At 54.6% G+C, this 14,515-nt stretch overlaps 1 protein-coding gene across 2 annotated transcripts in view; it reads right to left on the bottom strand.

Moving 5' to 3' along the window:
• Nucleotides 1–3,632: 3,632 nt before the first annotated feature.
• Nucleotides 3,633–14,515, bottom strand: part of LOC120406477 (C-type lectin domain family 4 member F-like) — a 331,059-nt gene continuing 320,176 nt past the window's right edge. Inside the window, exons 1-7 of one of the 2 annotated variants that reach the window (XM_039541364.1) lie at nucleotides 14,267–14,366; nucleotides 9,315–9,431; nucleotides 8,041–8,148; nucleotides 6,716–6,898; nucleotides 5,784–5,935; nucleotides 4,784–4,902; nucleotides 3,633–3,884 (exon numbers count right to left, since the gene is read on the bottom strand). In XM_039541364.1, coding sequence (XP_039397298.1) covers nucleotides 3,722–3,884; nucleotides 4,784–4,902; nucleotides 5,784–5,935; nucleotides 6,716–6,898; nucleotides 8,041–8,148; nucleotides 9,315–9,431; nucleotides 14,267–14,327 — 903 coding nt within the window. In that variant the 5' untranslated portion in view covers nucleotides 14,328–14,366 and the 3' untranslated portion in view covers nucleotides 3,633–3,721. Of the gene's footprint in view, nucleotides 3,885–4,783; nucleotides 4,903–5,783; nucleotides 5,936–6,715; nucleotides 6,899–8,040; nucleotides 8,149–9,314; nucleotides 9,432–14,266; nucleotides 14,367–14,515 lie in introns of those variants that run through there. The other variant, XM_039541365.1, reaches the window with a different exon arrangement.

Consider the following 14,515-nt stretch of genomic DNA (forward strand, 5'->3'; position numbering starts at 1 on the left):
TCTCCCTATGGCACTGAAATTACATGTAGACTATAATTTGGCATTTGAGAATCAAAAGGGATGGTAGCCCTAATGGAAAAGCTAACAGCTTGGCTCTTCTGCAAGCCTCAAACTGCTGAATGAGCTTTAGGGTAGGGAAGGCTGTGCCTCCCAAACAGCCTGGCCCTGCCCCCTATCTGACCCCCACCCACTTCCTGCTCCCCGACTGCCCACCCCCCTCAGAATCCCCGACCCATCCTGCTCCTTGTCCCCTCACCAGCCCCCAGAGACCCACGCCCAACCACCACCCCGGGACCCCACCCCTGCTCCCTGTCCCCTGACTGCCCCGACCCCGATCCACCCCTCCTCTCCGTTGAGTCCTGACAGACCCTCGGAACGCCCATGATCCAACCCCACCCATTCCCTGTCCCCTGACCGCCCCCCGCCCACCTCTGCCCCCACCCAGTCCCCGGACTGTCCCTGGGACTCCATGACTTTAAGAGACTCCCTGCCCCTTAGCCAAGCCCTCCGGCCCCGGCCCCTTACTCCTGGCTCCCCCCTCACCCGGAGCCTCAGCGTATCCAGGAGCTTCCCTCGACAGCGCTAGTGTGGCTCCGGCGGGGCCTGAGCTCCACCCCGCTCAGAACCACGTGGTCAGGGGGCGGGGCTGCGAGATCCAGGCCCAGCGGAGAGAGCTCAGGCCCCGCTGGAGCTCTCAGCCCCGCCCCCTGACCACGTGGCTTTGAGCGGGGCGGAGCCCAGGGGCCCTGCCGGAGCCACGCTGCAGCTGTCCAGAAGCTCCTGGATGCGCTGCGGGTCCAGGAGATGGGTGAGCCGGGGTCGGGTCGGGCTGAGACTGGGCCATTCTCGTGGGGGCCCCTGCGGATCCCGGGGCCTGGGGCAAATTACCCCACTTGCCCCCACCTCTGAGCGGCCCTGCGTGATCGTGAGCTACTTCAATTTCAACTAAATGGAAGGATAAACAAAACTAGGTCTGCAACTAGGGGCCTTGATTTCAAAATGGGAAACTTTAAAATATTAAGGCAATTAACTAGGGGAATGGACTGAGCTGAAGAACTCAAGGATCTGAAAGTGGGGGAGGCTTGGAATTACTTTAGTCCAAGTTCCAGAAGCTCTGTGACGCCTGCATCCCAAGCAAGGGGAAAAACTTCCTAAGGAAGGGTTGCGGATCAGGCTGGATGAACAAGCGTCTCACACAGGTGATTAGGAGACAGCAGAAATCCTACAAGGAATGGAAGATGGGATGGATCAGGAAGAAAAGCCACGTCTTGGAGATCAGAAAGTGCAGGGATAACGTGAACTGTCAATAGCCAAGCACATTGGACCTTGCAAAGGAAATTAAAACCAACAGTAAACAGTTCTTTAGCCATATAAACAAAAAGGAAAGAAGGAAGGAAGGAGTGGAACTGCCAAACATGGAGGATGAGGTGGAGATTTTAAGAAATGGGAAAAAGTGACTCAGGAAACTACAGGCCTGTTAGTCTGACCTCAATTGGATACATGGTTTTAGAACAAATTTGGAAAGACAGAAGTAAACAGTAATTGGGATAAAATACAACACGGTTTTACAAAAGGTAGATGTTGCCAAACCAACCTGATCTCTTTCTTTGAGACGCTAAGTGATTTTTTAGACAAAGGAAATGCAGCAGATCTCATCTATCTGGATTTCAGTGGCATTTGAAACAGTTCCACATAAGGAATTATTAGTCAAATTGGAGAAGATGGGGATTAATGTTGTTGTTAGTCCCTAAATGCATGACCTTGCATTTGCACTATTGAATTTCATCCCAGCGAGCTCTGCAATGGGGAGATAAACGGGCAGAACATTTTGCCACAACGTTTCTGGGGATCTTGGTCCCCTGCTCACAACAGAATCTGTGCAGCAGAACCGAGCTCAGAAAGTGGCTTTGATTCTTCACTGAGACAATAACATTCTTTTATCCGGGAAATATCGTCACCCGACTCAAAATCCTCAAGGAAGAAGAATTTCCCAGGGATGCAGAAGACCCACTCTGCTGTCAAGACACAGTCATGCTGGCTTTGGAACTGAGCTATTGCTTTGAAAAGCAAAGGCTGGGTTCTGTTCTCACATCAGTCTCATTCAATTGGCTTGAGTTACTCCTGTGTATGAGAGACCAGTGTCAGACCCCAGTGTATAAACCCAGCTCAGGATTCTTTTCCCCATCTAATTGCAGCCTGGCATAAGGATTGCAGCCTTAAGAAGTGTGTCATGACACTGTCCCTTTCAAAAATCATGGGGAAGCTTTTAATGGCCTTCTGGCTATTGGGGCAGGTTCTGGGCAGGTTCTGAATAGCTGGGTTGAGGGTCAGCCCAATTTAGAATAACTTTTTTTCCTTTCAGAAGTGTCTGAAATGGGCAATTCTCTGTTTATTGGGCAGCTTTTGGTACCTGTGCTGTCTACTTCACTTGCTGTTCTGTTTTACTTTAATATGGACACAATAGCAAAAATATGTGAGTATTTTAAAGAACTCCGACCCCCTGTCTGTCATCTCAGAGCTTAGTTAATGATGAATATGGAGAAGCAATTAACTATTGGAACAACTTACTGAGGAATGTGGTGGATTCTCCATCTCTTGACATCTTTAAATCAAGATTGGATGGCTTTTTAGAATTCGTGCTGTAGCTCAACCACAAGCTATGGGCTCTATGGATGGGTCACTGGGTGACAGTCTCTGGCTGGTATTATACAGGAGGACAGACTAGATGATCACAATGGTCCCTTCTAGCCCTGGAATCTACGTAACACGCATTACCAATAGCAGCACGACTCACCCAGGGCCAGGCTGCCTTGGGCAAGTGGTATCTGACTAGAGCTGGTAATGGCTGAAGGTTGTTGACAGCTGGTTGCTGTTCATCATCTTCTGTGAAAAGAATCCTGTGGTCCCGGTAGAGAGATGCCCCCAAACCACCACCATTATTGGTAGCTTATTGGTTAAGAACTGAGTGGGTCTCAGAGATGGAGCTACCCCCATCCCCAGTGAGGAGGGAGGGTGTTGGTAAAGGTCCATCGGCAGAGTTACTTGCTGAAGACATCAATCCTCAGGGCTGTCTTCTTTCTCCCAGTAATAAATGCCCTTGGAAATAAATATTCCACGTCTTTGAAGGAAGAGCAGCCTGAGATGCAGAAATACAACCGATTGGGCCCTTCCAAGGACGTGACAGTTTTGGGAGGGACTGCTCCTGTTGGGTTGGAAGGGACAGACACGTTTTGATACATGGCACAGCGAGGCAGGGATAGGAGAATTCGAACAGCTGTTGAAGCCGGTCTCCCAGCTGAGCCTGAATTTATCTCATCGGTGGCGCAAACATATTTTGAGACATCCCTTGCTTAGCACATTTAATTAGACGTTTTAAATGGATATATCGATGGTTCTGACAACATCATAACATCTGATCAAAAGGTGCCAAAATTAGAAATTCAAGTCAAGCAAATCATTTATAGGGTGATTATGAAACAATAACTCCATGATCCAGTGACAGACCTGGAAACATACAAATTACAGAGCCAGCCACACTGAGCGGCATAAAGGCAGGTCTCTCTGCTACAGCCAGAAATATCACAGCAAGACAAAGCGTCCCTGCGATGCACATCCTATGCAGCCCCCTCCAGTGTACAGGGCTCCTCATCGGCAGGTGGCTAGAAAACATGCTGCATAGCTTGGAAATTAAGGCGCTTTCTGAGGTTCTGAGACCTGCATGTCACAGCCCAGCCTGTCCATGGGCCTGCTTACAAATCCACCTAGAAGGCAGAGAGCAGTTGGCATCATTCCACGTATTCAGCTTCCTTGGGCGTATCTTAACACAGTCTTCTCTGCCTCCAATCCCCTGATGGTAGTTGTCTGGCTGATTCTCCGCCCAGAACCTACAGATCAGAGTGTTAATGTCTCACTGGAGAACCACAGCCAATTCCTGAGCTCAGTTCTGCTCTGTGGACTCTGTTGTTGGCAGGGGACCAAGACACCCAGCAATGACGCGGTGAAGCGACGCACCCCCCGGCCACCCCTCAGAGTTCTCCACAGCTCTTGTGGCCATGGTAACGAAGGGCTTCTGACGGCCGGGGGTAGCACCTGCCCGGCGCCTGACAGGCCAGCAAAGAGCCAAAGTCAGTGTGTGACTCCAAATGCTGAGCAGCAGCAACTCGGATCTCAGTGCCCAGAACCAGAGCAGGTGGCACAGCACGTCCCAGGCACCACCGGGATGGGAACGCAAGAACGGGGAGAGAGGGCAGCGGGGGCCAGTCATTAACTCCTCCCTGGACCTGCTTATGGGCCTCGCCCACAGCCCCCTGAGGTCACTGCACCGACTGCAGCTGGCTCCGGCCATGGCCCCGGCCCCACAGCCTCCCCGTGCCCAGCCTGACCGAGGGGAGAGCGCAGCGCAATCCCAAGGGGAGCGGGAACCTGCCGCTCACTCCAGACTCCCCTGGCTGCACTGAGTCGACTTGGGGCCAGATCCTCAGCTGGTATAAATCCCTGTGGTTCATTCAAGTCAATGCCGAGTTACCCAGGGGAGGCTCTGGCCCTGGGTCTCAGTGGGCACTGAACACACACTCCGTGTTGAGGCTCCTGCTCTAAGCAAAGGGGCATTAGCAGAAATTCCTGAGAGGATTCACTGCCGTCGTGGCAGCGCCCGGGGGCCTCCCTCAGGATCGGGCCCACTGTGCTGGGTGCTGCAGAGACACCAGGGGCCGTACAGACGCTGCCCGACAGAGCTTGTGACCAAACGTGTAATAAATAATCACATCTCGCAAGCTTTACTCACCCCCTGCTTGCGTCTGCTTTGTATTCTGTGCCATCCACCCAGCGCCAGCTGCCTTCTGTCTCCCGGTCGGTGAGTCCAATCCAGTGATCTTGTCCCTTGGTCTCGTTGGAGAGAAACTCCTGCACAACACAGTTTGCAGCATGTGCAGGTCACCCAAGAGAGGCTGCAGGATGCAGCCGCAGCTGCCTGGGCTGAACAGATTTTGGGGGAGAGGAAAGGGCGTGTGGTGGTGTGAGCAGGGCACTGGGCAGCGGGAGACGCGGTGTCCTGCCCCCAACGCTGACAGTGACTAGCTGGGAGGCCCTGAGGGAGCCCTGGAGCAGCTCTGTGACTGCGTCTACATCTGTATCTGCCTGGGGCTAACAGCAGGGACCTGTCTCAGAACACTCCCCCCACGGCCCCCTCAGGGCTGGGCTGCGGCAGGTACTGACGGGCACCTCAGAGTTCACACCAGCCCCCTGCCCTTGCAGGAGGCAAAGCTCAGAGCAGAGAACTGGGTGCAAAGTCTGGCCCTGCTGGAGGGTGGGATTTTCCTCCTCCGAACGTGCTGCAAAGGCCTGGGGTGAGGGCTGCAGTGGGCACGTGGGGAGCGAGGAGTCTCTGAGAGGTGCATGGCCCCTTGCACACAAGCCTTCCAGAGACAGGCTTCTAGATTGTCCAGCAGGAGCTCAGGCCTGGGGAGAGGGATCAAAGTGGTCCTCACTGGGAAAGGCCATTGGGTTTGCAGGAAATGCTACATTGGAAGTAGGGAAAATCAGAAATGAGCCTGACCCCAAATCCCCCTCCCCCAGCATCTCAGACTCTGGGAAGTCCAGATCCTGGCACAGTTCCTCTGCCCCATCTCTGCTTTTAAACTGATGAGTGAATCCCTTGAGTCAGGTACCAAGGCTTGGCATCCTCTCTGATGGTTTCCAACCTCAGCTGCCACCTCCCACCTCCTTCTGGTGTGAAACAAGGCACTGACCCATTATCCAAGCCCCTAGGAGCTTCCTGCACTCACCTGTTCTCCCTGGGAGGAGACAGAGGTCAGGTGCGAGTCCTGAGACACACAGAACCGCTCGGCCTCATCCCACGACTTCCTTTCTTGTGAAAAGTAATAGAAGTTCCCATTGAAAAACCTCCAGCCCCTGGAGACCTTTGTCAGCATGTCACCTAGGAGCAGAGACTGAGGTGAGACACCCGGGCTAAAGTCACAGGGACACATGCAGGGAGCTCAGGGTTCCTAGTGCTGCATTTCCCCTGCCCTACAGCTGCCCCCAGCCCAGGGAGCTTCTGAATCCTGATTCTCCAGCATCACAATAAGTAACTTTTGTGGCCACATGATGGATCCCACAGAGCACTGCAGAAAGCAGACACCACGGGGTCACTCCCCCAGCACTGAAATGCAGCTGCATCTGGGCTCTGGTCCCAGTGCAGAGCAGCACGGCTGTAATGGGAAAGGGGAGACTCACTGTGCAGCTGAGCTGGCAGGGGGAATTCAGGAGGGGGAATGTAGCTGCCCAAGGTGGAACATCCCCGGGTTCTGCATCAAACATTTTCAGTGATCATGAGAAGTTGAGGTCTTGGGTCTCTTGCACTTTGGCACCTCCCCCAACAACCTGCCGGGGGCCCTGGCTCAGGGATGGTTCTGAAAGTAACGCCCCATACGCTGAAATGCCAGGGTCACTTTCTGCCTGTGACCTGACAGGTTTGGAGCGTCTAAGAAGAGCTGATAGCTGGGTGCTCCCATTAGGCTAACGAGGCCTAGGGTGTAATTTAACTCCACACCGATCACCACGGTGTGGGCACAGGTGCAGCCACCGGTGATTTTCAATGGAAGAGAACTCCGTGCTGGAGAAAGTCGCTGCATTGTCAGCCTGGGAGCCTGAAATCCTCCGTTCATCCTCAGCACCAGCAGAAACGGCACCAGCCAGCACTGCAGCTAGTACTTACTGCAGTGACCTTGCACTGCTACTCGCGCTGCACTGCCGTTGTCCAGCCAGATCTGGATTTCTCCATATGCTGCACTGAAGTGGTCCAGACGGATCTGGATTTCTCCATACGCTGCACTGACGTTACCCAGCTCGGCTTTCAGCAGCTGGACTCCTGCCTGCGCTTCATCCAGTAGCTGCAGACCTAGAAGAAAGTCACCGCGACGTCAGTGGAGATGCAGAACACTTGATTATCAGCACTGGCAGTAGAGCAGCACCTGCAGGCCCCTGTGTGCCAGGCGCTGTACGGACAGGAGGGGACAGTCCCTGCTCTCAACAGCTCACAGTCAGAATAGACCCGAGGTGGGAGAAATAAAGGATGATTTTCGTGCAGGGGAACTGAGGTGCAGGGAGAGGTGCCCAAGATCACACAGGAAGTTTGCAGCAGAGCTGGGAATTGACCCCAGCTCTCCTGAATTCTAGCCCTGTCCCCCCAATCTCCCCAGCCACCTCTTCCCAATCGCTCCCCCCTTGTGAGCTGTGAGCGGGTCCCCTGCAGCATGGGGCAGAGCTGGGGCTGCAAGAACATCCATGGCCCTGAGCCCTGGCCCCAGGCTCCAGGCCGGGATTTTGAACAGCCCAGCGTTCAGGCGAGTTCTGTGCCGGGGTTTAGTTCAGGCCCATTTTCTGACTGGACGCTGAATAACCTGATACCTGGACGGGTTTGTATGTGCAGCCCTGTGCCAGACAGACAGACAGTTGTGAGACGTGGCCACAAGGGGGCGCTCTGCCTCCAGCAATGGGACTGTGGCAGGTACCCAAATTATTGGAGCTGCACAGGGAGGGCTCCGGGACTGGGGGGCAAATGGAGACCCACGAGTGCAGCTCCACTGACGTCCTGCTTACACCAGGGTCTGAATTCGGCCCTGTGTGTCTCATGAGCTGCATCCGTCTTTCCCGCCAATGCAACCCTGACAATACAGGGGCCAAGGCGAAAACTAGGGAGCGAAGGGAGCAAGAGTGAAAGGACGGAAGATGGTGACCACTAGACATCCTGCGCAGGAGCATGGGGCGGATGCAGCCAGCCTGCCACTGCCAGGAAGGGAGCTAGGAGGGAGCCTGGAGCAGCGACCCGTCCCTGGGAACAGAGCCTCCGCTGGCAGAGGAAGGTGCAGAGCAGCTGCTCATTAGACAGGGGACGGGACCACCTGGCAGGGAAGTCTATGGAGGGGAGCAGGAGGATGCCAGGCACCCACCATCCCTGTAGGCATGAGAGTGCTCAGCTTCCAGGCCAAGGGAGGGGAGCTGACCCACCCTGATGCCTAAGACCCTCGTCCTGCGACTTACTGTCCGATCCCTTTGCTGACGCGTCCGAGGCGTTGTCAGGCTGCAGAGAGACTTGGAGCTTCTGCGCCGCTTCTTCAACCGCTTGCAGCTTGCTCTGTGCCCGGAGATCTAGAAATCACACGTCTGCAGGTCAGCGACCGAACCGAACTGCGGCTGGAGACCAGCCACGCGCAGAGAAGGAACATGTTCCGAGCGTGATGCTGTTCTCTATGACGTCTTTTATTTTAATCTTGGACAGCTTCCCTCCCGAGGAGGGACACCGGCACAGCCAAGGCCCCGTTCGGGGCTCTCTCCTGGTGTATGTCACAGAGCAGTGACCTGGAGCGGCCGGCTTCAGCCTCATGAGACGCGGCTCCCTCCTGCTCCTCGCCCGGGCCCGGCTGCCAGGGAGAGCAGCCGAATGTGCTGGGGGGAGGCCCGGCGGGAGAAGAACAGAGCCCCCCGCAGGTAACTCTGGCAGGGGAGGGAGTGCATGGTGGCCCTGGGCTGGGCACGGGGGTTGCTGGGCAGAGGAGACATGTGGGGCGGTCACGTGTTAGATCGTGTCCCCCCAGCACGGGGAGGCACCAGTCATCTTTGCCACTCACTGCCCCTAAGGAACAGGGGCTTGTCTCCCCTCTCCTCCAAGAGCTCTCCATTCCAGCTCCCTGCTTTCAGCTGTTCGCTGGCTCCAGGGCAGGGACTCTTTGGCAGAGCAGGGAATTAAACCCAGCAGTCTGAGCCCCAGACAAGCGCCCGAACCACTGGGCCTTCCGGTCTCTCCATAGGGCATATCAATGGTGCCATGAGGACGCCTTGGGCTGAGGCTTGTGCTGGTGATATGTGGTCAGGAACGGACCCAGCGTTACCCTCAGGACGCAGGTTGAGCATGTGGTGCTGCCACATGTGATCTGAAGTCCCTGAGGTGATGCTCAGGCAGGATGAAGTTCACCCAGCCCATCCCTGACAGGTGGTTGTCTAGCCTGTCCTTAAAAACCTCCCGTGATGGGGGTTCCACAGCCTCCCCCGGTGACCTGTCCCAGTGCTGGGCCATCGTTAGACTTAGAAAGTTTGTGCCAGTATCAAATCAGCAGGGCAAGATCTTACAGCTCCATTCAAACTCCCTGGAGTAGGAGATTTATTTGGAGGGACACACTGGAAACATGCTGAAATATGTCCCCCCCGCCAGTCAACCTGCTCAGGCAGGCTGAATGTGGAGGTGCCCCGCCTAGTCGAGCCAGCTGGCCTGTATGGAAGTTGGCACACGTTGGGCTTGGAGCTGCAGTTGAACTTACATAGAAGCATCACAGCAAGGAGGGATGTGGCCAGGGCCAGACTCAGAAGGAGAAGGACAGCAGTGACGATGCCCCGCGTCCTGTGCCGCCAAGGGACCGATGTCTGGGGAGGGTTTCCTTGAAGGAGAAGAAGAAACGTATCCATGGAAAGTTACAGCTCAAATGCCATTGACCGAAGAAACTCCACCCCTCAAATCCAATAACTGCTCAGCCTCCTATTCCCCGACTGTGGTTAACAGCAACAGCGGAATGAGGCCAAATAAGGTCAGAACCGACCGGAACTCGAATGAGAAAAGCGACCCTCCCTAAATCAGGAGTGACACTAGTGCCAGGCAGGCGTCCTGTGAGAAAGATCTGGGAGCAGGATTTCCCCCCTGCCTAAGCATTTCTTGAGAGGGACGTTTAGGGCTTGTGAAGTCCAGGCCCAAAGGAGTATTTCTAAGTGCGGAAGGAACCTTAAACAACTTATGAAATATGAATACAATGAGGCAGATAAATGAGGGGAAATGATTCTTTGCAGGAGAAAAGTGGGGTTGACAGCAGCAGTGTGCTCAGAAGGGCCTTTCTACAGCATCCCTGTCTGATAACCCATCCCCAGGATGCTGGGCTCCTCCCTGCAAGGCAGCCAAGGGGCGAATCACAGGGCAAAGCCAGAAGACTGTGTCTCCCCTGCACATTAAAGGGAGAAGACTAGAGCTGCATTCGACCCAGGATCTATGTGTGGACAGAAGTAAGTGTGCTCGGTGTGCTCTGGATTTGGTCTCCCCAATGTGAACGGCAGCTGCTTGGAGACGCAAGACTGTCAGATTCTCCTCTCCCTGAAAGTCTCAGCCTGCCGCACTCCCTCCCTCTCTGATCTGGGCCTCAGCCATTACCTTGTGCCGCTCCCCCATGGGGTGTGGTTCCTGGAACCAGCAGACAACACTCAGATGCCCAGATAATCCCCTTAAATTGCAGAAGTGGCTTCTCTCACGCTAACCAAAGGGTGAAGCTGCCTCTCACTAATGTACTGAGTTTACAGTTCTCAGCCTTTCCTGAAACAGATTCTGGGAGGAGCTGCTCTGTCACCCAGTGCACACTACATTTTTCGTTATGTTTTCATAGAATCCTAGAATATCAGGGTTGGATGGGACCTCAGGAGGTATCTAGTCCAACCCCCTGCTCAAAGCAGGACCAATCCCCAACTAAATCATCCCAGCCTGGGCTTTATCAATCCTGATCTTAAAAACCTCTAAGGAAGGAGATTCCACCACCTCCGTAGGGAACCCATTCCAGTGCTTCACCACCCTCCTAGTGAAATAGGGTTTCCTAATATCCAACCTAAACCTCCCCCACTGCAACTTGAGACCATTGCTCCTTGTTCTGTCATCTGCCACCACTCAGAACAGTCTAGATCCATCTGTGACGAAGTGGAGCTGCAAAAAACGGCTGCCCCAAAAGCAGAACTACGCGGCCTCAAAAAAAAAAAGCCCAGCCATGGTGCAGGCCCTTGGAAAGCTGCAGCTGTATCATTTTGGGCAGCGCTTTACTGTGTATACTGACCACTCTCCTCCGACGTGGCGGCGTCAAATGCAAGGGGCTGAGGCCAAGCTGGTGGGAACAGACACACCTGTTCAGAGGGTGGCCAAGGTCAAGCTGGGGGCTGTTAACCAAGAGAGCCCAAATTGCAGCCCTCCAAACTGGAGCGCTGGGAAAAGACCCAATCCCAGTTTAAACCCCAGGTCTATTGGGGTGGCACAAGGGCCCGGGCTTCATGAACCTTCCCACATGCAGCCTGCAAGCGCCATCAAGCACAACAGACCCACGGGAGGGGGTGAAACTGGACTGTCCTGGTGTAACTCACCCCAAGGAATGGGAGAGATGCTGGGGCACCCATGGAAACGTTGCTGGGTTCAAACTTCCCCAGGTCACTGGCTGAAGTGACCTCGCTCAGTTCGGTCTCGAAGGGGGGAGAGATGTGACAAAATGGGGCTGTTCTTAATGTTTCCTCTGAATACTGTGTGGGTGCCTCAGTTTCTAACCAGACACTCTGTCACCTAGCAACTAAACCTCTGTTTTACTGGCTGGCTAAGAGTCACGTCTAACTGAAAAGTGGGGGGGTGTGAAGGACCCTCTGGCTTCCCCAGAACCCTGCTGTCACCGAGTGTGGGGGAGTCCGGGCCCGGCACCCCCGGCTTCCTGCAATTCACCATGACTCTCAGCCAGCCAGTAAAGCAGAAGGTTTATTTAGACGACAGGAACAGAGTCCAAAACAGGTCTTGCCAGTACAGACAACAGGATCCCCTGTAGTCAGGTCCATCTGTGGGCCCCATGGAGGCCACAGCCCCGTTGGGAAGCCCAAGCCCCATCAGGGCTCCCCTCCATTTCCCAGCCAGCTCCCAAACTGAAACTCCCCCCAGCCTCTCACTCAGCCTCCCCCCGGCTCCTCCCCCAGCCTCTGTCCTTTGTCCAGTGTCCCAGGCAGAGGTGTCACCTGGCCTCCAACCCCCCTCCTGGGGTCTCAGGTATCTCCCTTCCCCAGTGCAGCCAGTCCCAGCACAAATCCCCTGCACCCTTCCCAGGTCAATACTCCCCTCTCAGCATTCACATCACACAGCCGGAACATTCCCACTTCCTCACACCTGCCTGGGCAGACTCGCTGTGGGAAGCGCACAAAGGGGCATATGCTACATGCTCCCAGAAGAGACCCAGGAGGTGAAGCCGTGTGAGCTTCTTGCCCTGCAGACAGTCTGCTCCATGGGAGAGGAGGCTCCCCAGAGTCCTGACTGGCTTTGTGGGGAGCAGTTCCAGAGCATCGCCCGGGGACTCCGTAACACCGTCGTCTTTGGAACCCCCTTTCAGGGAGTTGAAAGCAGCTATCAAATCCCCCCTCACTCTTCTCTTCTGCAGACTAAACAATCCCAGTTCCCTCAGCCTCTCCTCATAAGTCATGTGCTCCAGCCCCCTAATCATTTTTGTTGCCCTCCGCTGGACTCTCTCCAATTTTTCCACATCCTTCTTGTAGTGTGGGGTCTAAAATTGGACACAGTGCTCAAGATGAGGCCTCACCAATGCCGAATAGAGGGGAATGATCACGTCCCTCGATCTGCTGGCAATGCTCCTACTTATACAGCCCAAAATGCCGTTAGTCTTCCTGGCAACAAGGGCACACTGCTGACTCATATCCAGCTTTTCCTTTGTCGCAGCAGAGAGCCTAGCTGAGCTCGGTGCGTAGCTGCCGCTGCCTGCAGCCGCACCCTCCACTTCCGTCAGCCCCGTCTCCCTGCCTGTCTCCTGACCCTTCCTGGGCGCCTTTCATGTGTTCAATCCAGAACAGCTGCCACATGGCATCTGGATTGCACTGAAACCAAAGGGGATAAACAACCCCCGGAGCAGGCCCTTGTTCAGATGACACCTGCACAACCAAACATAAGAATGTGAGAATGGCCAGTCTGGGTCAGACCAAAGGTCCATCTACCCCAGTGTCCTGTCTGCCGACAGTGACCGGTGCCAGGTGCAATGAACAGAACAGGGAATCCATCCCCAGTTGCCCATTCCCAGCTTCTGGCAAAGAGACTAGGGACACCATCCCTGCCCATCCTGGCTAATAGCCAATGATGGGCCTATCCTCCATGAATTTATCTAGGAACTCTGTTATGGTCCTGGCCTTCACAATATCCCCTGACAAGGAGTTCCACAGGTTAACTGTGCATTTTGAGAAGAAATACTTCCTTCTGTTTGTTTGTTTGTTTTAAACCTTCACTTGGTGACCCCTAGTTCTTGTGTTATGAGAAGGAGTAAATAACACTTCCTTATCTACTTTCTCCACCTCAGTCATGATTTTATATATCTCAGTCATATCTCCCCTTAGTCGTCTCTTTTCCAAGCTGAAAAGTCCCAGTTTTATTAATCTCTCCTCATATGGCAGCCGTTCCATACCCCTAATCCCTTTTCTGAACCTTTTCCATTTCCAATATATCTTTTTTGAGATGGGGCAACCACATCTGCACGCAGTATTCAAGACGCGGGTGTACCATGGATGTATATAGAGGCAATAGGATATTTTCTGTCCCTTTCTTAATGATTCCGAACATTCTGTTCGCTTTTTTGAAGCCGCTGCATATTGAGTGGCGGTTTTCAGAGAACTGTCCACAGTGACTCCAAGATCCCTCTCTTGAGTGGAAACAGCTAATTCAGACCCCATCGTGTTATAAGTACAGTTGGGATTATGTTTTCCAATGTGCGTTACTTTGCATTAATCAACATTGAATTTCATTTGCCATTTTGTTGCCCAGTCACCCAGCCAAAGCCCTGAGAGGGGCCCCTTGTGCTGGGAGCTTTAGGAAAACAGCCTGGTCCTTATCTCAGCACTTCCAGCTCCATTTGCTCCTTGTCCTTGGAGGAACAGGCTTCCTTCCCTCCCCATCCCCAAGCCCTGGGGAAACCCCTTCTCTGCTAACACAGCTACATCTCCCTGCCCCTGCTCACGGTTAGACGCGTGTGCTCGGGCAGGGAAGGGGCAGAGGGTAAGGAAAGGAGGTGTCACTGTGAAATGGGGGGATGAGAGGGAGCTGGTCCCCAGAGATGGGGGCTGTGAGGATTCGAACCTGGTGATCTCCTCCTGGGAGAGGCTGATGGTGGCAGTGAGCTGGGGAGGGGGAGCCTGGCTGGCTTTTATGGCCAGCCCATGGCACGGCACTGCCCGGCAGGAGGCTGGGATGCTGTGCAGGGACTCCCATCTCTCCCCCTGTGCCATTCTCCCGCTGGGGACTGGCAGGGGAGAGAACGCACTGGGAAGCACTGACCGAGCACCCTCGCCCACTGCCCGTGGTGCTGTCTGGCCAGCACAAGGCTGAGCTCTGGGTTCGTGGTCAGTGGAGCAAGCGGTCGCTGCCCAGGATGCTCTGCAGAGACCACAAAGCCAAGGAGAGGCCAGCAGGAGTCCAGGGTCCGGTGCAGCCTCTTGTGCTTACCTTTGGGCTGGGGAGCAGCTTCCGTCATCGGCATGTTCGCATAGATATTGTCCCTGGCCATTGTCCTGCCTTCGCGCTGAGCCGAGCCCCTGATGACTGGCCTGTGGGTCCTTTCAGCAGCCTGCTGGGTTAGAGCCTCCCTCTGACAGCAGCACTGGCCCAGAAATAGAAATGGGAAGTGATGCCTGGTGGTTGGATGAGGGAAGGAGGGGTAGTGGGAGGTCTGGAGATAAGAGATGGTTGCACAGG

Source organism: Mauremys reevesii, linkage group 5, assembly GCF_016161935.1.
Source record: "Mauremys reevesii isolate NIE-2019 linkage group 5, ASM1616193v1, whole genome shotgun sequence".
NCBI lineage: Eukaryota > Metazoa > Chordata > Testudines > Geoemydidae > Mauremys > Mauremys reevesii.